Here is a 10477-nt window from a genome sequence, read left to right on the forward strand (position 1 = left end):
ATTGACATTCTTTTTCTTTTGGATTTGCATTTGCATAGATCGCAAAATGCAGAGTTTGTTCCTCCACCTGAGGAATTGTTCTTTGATCAATCCTGTTATAGAAAGAAATGTTTTGTCGACTCGATGTGCAAAATTAGTGACACAGTTAGCATCATAGAGGGAAAACTGAAGGAGAAGGCTAAATGGTTTAAGGATCACCCGCTATTTCAACATATATTCCATATGCCTAGATAGAATAATCATAAGCTCATGAGACTGTGAGCTTTAGCTCTTAGGACAGCTTATATCAAGGATGATGAATGCTGGTTTATTGTCAATGGAATTCCCATTCGATATTCCATTTGGGAACATGCATTGTTAACTGGATTATGCTGCGATGAGCTCCCATCAGATTATGAGAAAAGCTTTGAAGACAAGCATTGTTTAAGTTTAAGTTTTGCTGAGAAGTACTTTCTAGACATGGGTAGGATAGATATTGTTGACGTGGGTGAGAAACTAATGTCAATGGAAGAGGACAATGAAGATCTTTTGAAGATGACAGTGTTTTTCTTCAAAGGATCTGTCATTAAAAGAAAGAAGAAGAAAAATGAAGGTTTTTTAGACCCTTTCTTTCTTAAGGTAGTGGACAATCTGAATCTTTGTGAAAGATTTCCGTGGGGTACTCTGACATTTTTTGACTGCCTAAAGAATCTTGAAGACATGCTGAAAAAGCTCAAAGGCAAAGTACTGAATTCATGGACTTTCTCCTGCTTCATAACTCCTTTGAGGTAATTTTTGCGTTTGTTGTTTAACAATGTAGTTTTGAGAGTCTTGAAAGTATTTGTTTTCTTTCTGCATTATAGAGATTGGCTTTTGAAAGTATTCCACAGCTCAAGGATGCATATCGAGCTCATGTAGAACAAGCAAAAAGTTCATGTCCAAGAATGTGCAAGAAGGAGTTTATTAAAACCGGTGAAAAGGGTTATCCATTGAAGAACATATATGAGGCAATTGAAACTGAATTATTTACTAATAATTTTTAATATTTTCGTAGGTGGAGGCGAACGGAAGAGAACTTCCTCCAATGACAAAGGACTTCGAAGCCACTCACCGAAAGAAGGTTGAATTATACGTCGGTCTTATGACGTAACATAACAACGAATTTACGACAAAAGCTTTACGACGAATTTACGTTAAATCCTTTTACGACGATTTACCGTCAAAATTTTACAATGAATTAACGTTGAATATTAGAAAACTAAATCATTATTATGATTATTTATTTACTGAGTAATCGTTTTAAAATCGATGTAAATTTACATCGAATTTACGTCAATTTGGTGTAGAAATTATATTCGTCATAATATCGACATAAATATTTATGTCAAGTTTGTGACAAATTTTTACCCTCGAATTTACGATGAATTTATACTATCGGAACATTTACGTTGATTTTACGATGATTTTGGTTTTATGATCCTCGTTTTACGACGAATTGAAATTTGTCGCTAATTCGATGCAAAGTGCGTTTTACGTCTAATTTACATCGAAATGGTGCGATGTAAATTGGTGTCTTGTAGTGTATTGCTTATAAAAAGCATGAAATATTGATTATCCTTGTTTCAATCTGATTATCTGATGAAGCAAGGACAATCAATCTTTCAGAAGATGCAGCAAAAAATGAATACAATATCAGATTATATGCTTCAATTGATGCTTGTAGATATTTGCTACGACAAGGATTACCGTTTCGAGGTCACAATGAGTTGGTGGATTCAATTAATAAAGGAATTTTTTTGGAGCTTGTGAAATATACTGCTGAGCAAAATGAGATTGTAAGTAAGGTTGTGTTGGAGAATGCTCCCAAAAATAATCAGATGGTGTCTCACAAAATTCAAACAGAGATAGTTCATTGCTTTGCAGAAGAAGTTATTGAGTCAGTTATTCAAGAAGTTGATCATGGTGTATTTTGTTTGTTGGTGGATGAATTTGCATATGTTTCTGATAAAGAAAAAATGGTAGTGTCTTTTGCTTTGTTGATAAGCATGTGACAGTTAAAGAAAGTTTTATTGGTCTTGTTCATGTGAAAGAAACATCGTCTTTATCTCTCAAATGTGATGTTGATTCATTGTTTGCTAAACATGGATTGAGTATGAACAAGTTAAAAGGGCAGGAGTACAATGGAGCGAGTAATATGAAGGTTCAATGGGTTGAGAGCTCTAATTTTGAGAGAAAATAATTTTGCTTACTATGTTCACTGTTTTGCTCACCAACTTCAATTGGTTGTTATTACAATAGCTCAAAAACATTTTGAAGTTGGAGATTTTTTTGACATGATTGTTGTCTTGTTAAATGTTGTTGGAGCTTCTTGTAAGAGAAAATATATGGTTCGAGAAGACCATCGAAAAAGGTGAAATTATGAGAGGAAAAATATTGAATCAGGAGCTTTCATTTCAAATACCTGATAAAATTCGTTGGGGATCTCACTATAAAAAATTATTGCAGTTAGTTGATCTATTTTCTTCTATCATTAAAGTGTTGGAGTATGTCGAAAGCGATGGGAATTATAGTATTAAAATACGCCAAGCTAACGATTTTCTCAATTACTTTTCTTTTGATTTTGTGTTTTTTTCTTCTTAGACTCACAAATAATTAATCAAAGACTTTACAAAGGAAAGATCAAAATATTCTGAATGCTATGTCACTAGTGAAATTCATCAATCAACAATTGTACAAGCTCATGGATAATGGATAAAAATCTCTTATCAACAAAGTTTTTTCTTTTTATGAGAATTATAATATAGAGTTGTTGGTTATGGAAGAAGAATTCATAGATTCAATGAATCCAAGAATGAAAAGCAACAAAACCAACTTGCATCATTACAAGGTGGAATGCTTTTACACAATATTTGATATTCAAATTCAAGAGTCTAATGATCGTTTTGATGAGGTAAATATTGAATTATTTGGTTGCATTGAATCTTTGAGCCTCATTGATTCATTTCATGAGTTTGATCAGTTTAAAGTTATGAGATTGTCTGAGTTTTATCCAGAAGATTTTAGTCAAGAGCGGGTAACTCTTGAGCATCAACTTGGTCTATACACCGACAATATCCGAGGAGAAGAAAGATTTTCTAATGTGAAGGATTTTGGAGATCTTGCGCGGGTTATGGTGGAGACAAAAAATATCTTTTACATCCTTTGGTTTACCGACTTTTGAAGCTAGTTTTGACTCTATAGCCACTGTTACAGTTGAAATATGTTTTTTTGGGATGAAAATTGTAAAGACTGTTTTATGGAACCGAATGAGTGATCAGTTTTTAAACAATTGTTTTGTTGGGAATGAATTGCGTGAGAAAATAAAGTAAGAAAGAAATGTGCCATAGGTGAATGAGTGTGATCATGGAAATAAAAGAACTTCATATATGACATATATATATATATATAAGAAAATATATTTAATAAAATTCGAATTGATTTGATATAATGCACAAAATTGATGGATTCATTTTAAATACATTAATTGTGTGTTTGAATAAGAAAAAACGTAAATGTAATTTGACATTAAAATTATATGGTGTCATTGAATGGAGATGTTTTCGTTAATCCCATTACTTTCAAAAATTACACATTTATGATTCAGGTGGTTTTTATTTACAATTTTGTAACGTGTGATTAATAGATTCCCACACTAAATTGCATGTGATTATATTTCATCATTAAATACAGTTGAGTTTTTTTTTTCTGCTAACTCCATTACTTTTAAACTCCATTGTAAACGGTCATGTTGTGTAAAATTATTACACCAAATGAAAACGGCCAAGTATTAATGTGTATATGTATTTATATAAAACTATTTGGTTTCATATTTTATTTAGAAATTTAATAGACGCTAGTTAAAATCTGTTCAAAGAATTAATGTAATTATGATTTTAATGGGGAGAAATATTTTATTTTATTTTAAATTTATTTCGTAGTGGTGTGGTGTATTTACTATTTATAGTGTAGTTAAGAGTCTTAAATATTAAAAACGTAAATAATAATTTTTAAAAAACAAAATAATTAAAAGATGCCAAGTAGTCCAATACAAAGTCCAATAGGAAGATAGTAAAACCGTTTTTTATATATATGATTTTTATGCGAAATAAGGGAAAAATAAGTTGTTTTTTCAAAAAAAGAAGAGAGAAATTAGCTAATTAAATTATATATTTCTTTAATTAACAAGTTAATATGTGAAGAAAGGTGATGAGAGGAACAATAATACATGTGGAGATAGATTATTTGAGAGGAACAGTAAGTACATTTAATATGTGAAGAAAGGTGATGATCTTGTCTATCAGTTTTGTGTGACTGTATTTCTACCGTAAGAGATATAGATTATTTGATCGAATTATGACCACGCATATGTTAGTATAGTATGTTAATGGAAATTTTAGTAATTCATCAGTTTTATTTTTAGATAACATATATGAGGTGGATGGACATGTAAACATATCCGTTTTATTTGATTTCAGGAAAAGAAAACACTTTTTCTATATTCAAATCTTTTGGATAACAATTGATATTTTGTAACGTTTTATCTTTAGTCTTTCAAAAAAATGGTCAATCAAAATCAGTTTTATAAATGCTTTTTATAAAACTGAATTGACAAAGCGAAATAAAACCGTAAACCGGCTTGCCCACTTGTGTGTGTGGCTGACTTCATGCAGATATTTCGGAAATGTTTCTGAAACGTTCTTACCGCTTCTAAACCATTTAGAATAGATTATTAAGCGTTCATAAACATTTCTTAATAGTTCAAACTGCGTTCTTCATAGTTCAAAATGGGTTCTTAAGCGTTAAAAAACAATTTCAGAGGGGTGGACATTCGGTTAATTGGTTTAATTTGGTTTGAATTTTTCAGTTTTTAGGAATTATGGTTTTTAAATATTAGGTCCCATTTAGGAGGAAATTCCATTTCGATTTGGTTAGGTCAGATTTTTGTTTTTTTGGATTTTACAAATAATAAACGACTTAATATTTTTTTCAATTATTTTGAATAATACAGTTAAATTTCAATAAGATAAAGAGTTTGACGATTCTGAAAAAAAAAATACTTCACCAACAAAAATGAAAAAAAGAAAAAGAAAAACAGTTTATAGATTTTTACAGTGATTAATATCGTCTCCAAAACCATATAGTTTGTTTTTTTCTTTTACTTCCAAAATGACAAAACTAAAAAAATTGATAGCTTGTTGATTTAATCTCTGACTAACAATCTATGGAATATGGGCACATGACATCAATGTATTTTTATCAATTATAAAATTCACAAGATAAACTAAATTAGTTTTAAAATTTATACCCTGAAAAATCAATATAAATAATTGGTTCTAATAGCAAATTATATGGTCTATAAACAAATTGATATGGGTTAAATTATAATTCGGTTACCAATTAGGTATTTGGTTAATAAACCGAACCGAACCAAAAATCAAATAAATCTAATTGGTTAATTTGGTATTTGGTTAATAAACCAAACCGAATCAAAAACCAAATAAATCTAATGATCTGTCCATTTGGTTATTTGGGTTACCAGTTTGGTTTTATTTCGGCCCTATTTCTTACGTTTTCAAAAAGAGTTCAGAAGTTCTCAGAATGGGTTCTTAAACGTTCAAAACGATGAGAAGAGAGAAGGAAAAAAAAAATAGCTGATCTAATAATACCTATTTAAACGTTCATTAGGTTCTGTAATAAAGGCCCAAAAGACTTATAGTCCAGTTTCACGGTTCCATGTTCATAATCTACCCTGAAACATTTTCTAGTAAGCTCAACAGCAACTACATGAACTACACAAAAAGAAATGTCCGAGTCGCACTAACTATTTCCACTACTTGAGCATATCCAAAAACCCTCGTCCATTTACTATTTTAAACATTTCATGACTTTTCATCTATCTCCATAAGGTCCAGTTTCTGCCACAAGTACAAAATAAGATATCATCACGTTGTTTAGTAATATAATGAAATGAAATTCCCTGGAGAATGATCATGGAAAGTAAAATTAAGGGGGACAAAAAAAAAAGACTTACTTCAGCTGATGCATAGATGTTTGCATAAAGCCTTGCGTAGCTCTCAGCTTTAGACTGTTGCAGTGTCCTGTAAAGGGACTTCACTTCGCTAGAAATATAAAGTAATCAACGCATAAGATGCACAGGAGAAACGAGGATGCAACAAACAACATTACTCTGTTTCTTCTCTTACCGGTTCTCAGGATCAGCCTCCAGAGCCTTTTTGATATCCGTTTCCGCTGAAACCAAGTCTCCAGTCTCAATGAGAGATTGTGCACGCCTGTATAAAGCTTTCACATTTTGGAAGTCAATCATTAACGCCTGCGACAACAAAACAGTAGAAGAATTCATTTCCAAGGTATCTGATACAAAGGGAAGATAAATTTAAACCAAATTCTGTGACACACTATGCCAACATTCTGTAAAGTTAAGTTACTCAAGAGTAATAATTTGCATAGCTAAAACAAAAGATAGACAGATTTTGATGAATCTACTTCTTTACCTTCGAACATAGCCAGGTAGCTTTCAAAAAATCTTTTAGTTTTAGACAACAGGCTGCACCATTCAATAAGCAAGATACTTTCAAAGCCTCGACTTGCTTCTTTTCATCGTCATAGAAATAGCCATTGGCAATACACTCTGCAGCCTGTAAGCATATATATATATATATATATATATTTATATATTATCATGTTCAAAATGATTTCAGGTATTCAAATAATATCTTTATGTCTCCCTGATACAACTTTTCTGATGAATTACCTGATTGTACTTCTTTGCTGCTCGCTGATACTTTTGATTCTTGTGTAGAAGATTGCCTTCTTCTTTCTTTCTGTTAGCAGCCACTATTGTTTCTTGATTAGTCATCTCCCATGGTCTTTTCTCCTGCTCTCAACAAAACAACAAAGAGAAGATTTTAAATAAATACTTTTCATGACTGATGCCATGGTGGATATGAAGATACGTTATGCAAAATATGTTATTTCAACAAAAGGTAACTTTTTGGAGTCAGCTTAAAGGTCTGTTTTGATGAGGATAATAAGTCACATTTGGTTAAGCTATCGACAAAATACAGGAAAAGTTTTGCTACAGTTCAGAACTATGGACATAATAGAGAGTAGCAAAAACTATAGAGTCAGAGCTCAATACTCAGTACTTCCAGCATTAGCTATTACCTTGACAAAGTCTAACATTTCAACTTCATAGGTGAGGACTGCACATTGTGGGACTTTAGCGAGGTCACGTTGGACTTCCACATTTCCAAAACCATACTCAGGACTTATCGTCAATACAGCCTTTTCCCCTCTCTTCATTGTTGTAACAGCTTTGTCTAAGCCAGAGATCACTTGCTCTATAAATAGTACAACATAAACCAAGTAAGGTATTCAAGTTTGTGTCAAAGTTGAGATTAATGACACTTATTAGGGCCAAAATATTGATTAGAATACATTAACTGACCTTCATCAGTTACAAAAACCAGTGGTTCCTCTTTCTCAACTCCTTTCTTTTCGAATATAGTTCCATCCTCTAGCTTTGCAACGTAAGTGACTGTACGAAACTAACAACTACGTCATGCCAACTACCATGATAACGCCTAATCTCAAAGAGAAAGATCACTTGCTCCATATACTTGCACATGTCCACAGAGTTGTGATTATATATTACACGTTACACGTACCAGTAACAGTGGCACCATCGTCTCCAACACTTGGTCCTTCGCCATCTCTAATAACTTTCTTGCGGATCTTTGATTTAAAGGACACCAGCTCTACTTCAATTTCTAGCACAGAAGTTGGTGGAATCTCAGGAAACTTCCCACTTGCACTTCTTCCTTCCTCTCTAAACCCATCTGCGCATATTTTTATCAGATTCAAGGAGAATAATTTCACAATAACCCGAAGTTAAAAAAGTTTAGAAAGTGACATCCACACATACACTGAGGCAGAACAACCAATTTGGCCTTTTCTCCGGGAAGCATGGTTACAACTGTCAGTGGCAATGCTGGACATAGATGGCCTAAAAACAATTGCATACCTAATCGGAAAAATAAAACCCTTCATAACTCTATATGAAATGTATAGTTTAAAGTAAATTTTACCATCTTTCACACAAAACTCAATGCCTTCATCAGGTGTTTTGGCCACAACACTACCATCATTCTCAGCTTGGTACCTCACTGCAAATTGGAAACAACTATTTACCATTATCACTTCATTATGATAACATAAAAGCCAAGATAACAAGAAGATTAAACTACATATACTCACCAAGAACATCATCCAAAACACCAGGCTTCTCATTGTTATTGCCTTTCTCTATATATCTCTTGAAAATACCTTCACCTATAACAATAACAGGAGTCCACGAGATAAGTTTGATTTCAACCTGAATAACCGAACTTGGAGGCGAATCCTCATCATGTCCACGATTTGGGTCTGCAGGGAATGTGAACAATGCAATTTCTCCTCTCTTCATTGTCATAATGCAATTTCCTAACCCATTAGGAACCATATTTTCACCTAAGAGAAAATAAAATTGCATGTGAACCAATCAATCATAGGTAATAACTAAGAAGAAGCAAAAACGATCAAACTCTCACCTTCATCAATCGCTAAAGTCAAAGGTTTTCTATGGTTTTTTGTTGAATCAAAAATTCCACCACTAAGTGTAGTACCAATATAATCAACTGTAAAATCAAACCGTCAAAGTCAAACAAAGTAAAGATATCAAAGCGTCTAGCAAGCAAAGTAAATAATCGAAGAGAGAAGAAAGAGCACATGTGGCTTCGTCGTCGAGTTGAGGAGTTTCCCAGCCAACACCGGGTTTGACCAGTTTCTTCTTAACATCAACAGTCCCAGGAACTCTTTCTTCTCCCACCTGGAGAGGATGAATGACCTCACCTTCGCCTTCCTCCATTTTGAAGTCGTAGGAAAACTGAGCTTTAGGTTTTGGAAATTGATTTGCTTTTGAAGATTTGATTGTTGATTTCTTCGATGGTTCGAAAGTTGCAGAGTGTGGCGGGACGGAGCAAAATAGCTATTTAGAGGGAAGATTCGAGAAGGAAACGAGAAACCGAGAAGGAAATCTTTTCTTTTTTACTGAATTGTTTTTCGGATTAAAGAAAAAATGGAACAAAGTTGGACATTAACTGAACAAAAAATACCTTCTACCGATGACAAAAAAAAGGAGAAATAACCTTCTACAGAAATATTAGACCGTTGGTCAAATTACCTTAACCAATTAGAAAAACCATTTACTCATATAGCATCTTATCTATAAGAGTAAATCTAAATATATGTATAAAGTATAAATTCCCTTTTTTCTCATGATGACACACACTTACCTAAAACTGTGACATATTTATCTATTAATAACTTTAAATTATAAAATCTATTTATTTATTTTTAAACTTTATAATCTACCTATATATATACAAATTTATAATAAAATATCTAATAGTCCGTAAAAAAAAAAAAAAATACACCCATAAAAATATGTAATACTTAAATTTAAAAATAAAGTTATGAATAATCATAAAATTATTTAAACACAAGATAATAAAACTATAATAATTAGAGTATAGTTATTCTATATCACTACACTATTGTTTCAATAATCACTCTATATATTTGAAAGAATATTTTTTTAAGGTGACATATGTGTCTATGGATTTAATTATCAAGAATCAAGTTCATATTAATGTTCAAAATTCCAGCATAAAAGACAATATTATGATAGATTAATTTGGATTAGAGGTATTAGATTTGGGTTTACTGATGATGATCCTTTCCTTATGACATTAAATTTTTCATTATAGATATTATATATTATATGGATGTGTGTTCTAATTGTGATAGTTACATGTGTATTTTCTTATTATAGAACATATATAGATAAGTGTGTCTTTTATTAATGGTGCATATGTATTAATTGACACATATTATATTTAAGAAATCTAAGCTTAACATTTATCCTCACACATGTTAATATTAGAGAATGTTTAGATTATTATAAAAAAACTCATAATCATAAAATTTTGGGACTAACACTAGAACACATATACATAAAAACTAAAAGAAAAGATAGAAAGATTTAGATCTCATCTCTATCAAAGAGATTATAAAAGAAAAATGTTAAAGAAGAAGAAATCAAATTCATTCTCATAACAAACACTAAAAAAAAACATGGATCAAGGTAAGTGTTTCTTCCTCTACATAAAAGTATTACTGGTTGGATTAAATCAAATATATACGTACAACATTAACTTAAGTGATTAACATGAAACAAGAAATTACTTGTAGCTTATGAAGTAAAAAGATTAACAATTTTTTTTGTTGTGAATTTGTAATCTAATATTTAGTTTTCTTATCTTAAACTAAAATATATTTTTTTCTTTTTCTCTTATGAAATGTGTTTTTTGCCTATTATTGTTTCCTTAAACTAAATATA

The 10477-nt window shown here is 31.5% G+C and overlaps 1 protein-coding gene across 1 annotated transcript; it reads right to left on the reverse strand.

Moving 5' to 3' along the window:
- Positions 1-5725: 5725 nt before the first annotated feature.
- Positions 5726-8944, reverse strand: LOC18009605 (70 kDa peptidyl-prolyl isomerase). The gene is made up of 13 exons (XM_024148989.1): positions 8806-8944; positions 8628-8714; positions 8296-8547; positions 8127-8204; positions 7964-8044; positions 7707-7877; positions 7487-7576; positions 7204-7379; positions 6791-6913; positions 6531-6674; positions 6222-6349; positions 6050-6137; positions 5726-5933 (listed from the first exon to the last, which is right to left on the reverse strand). The coding sequence occupies exons 1-13, from the start codon at positions 8942-8944 to the stop codon at positions 5898-5900; spliced, it is 1593 nt and encodes a 530-aa protein (XP_024004757.1). The 3' UTR covers positions 5726-5897.
- Between the last annotated feature and the right edge of the window lie 1533 nt (positions 8945-10477).

Source organism: Eutrema salsugineum, unplaced genomic scaffold (assembly GCF_000478725.1).
Source record: "Eutrema salsugineum unplaced genomic scaffold, Eutsalg1_0 scaffold_8, whole genome shotgun sequence".
Classification (NCBI taxonomy): Eukaryota; Viridiplantae; Streptophyta; class Magnoliopsida; order Brassicales; family Brassicaceae; genus Eutrema; species Eutrema salsugineum.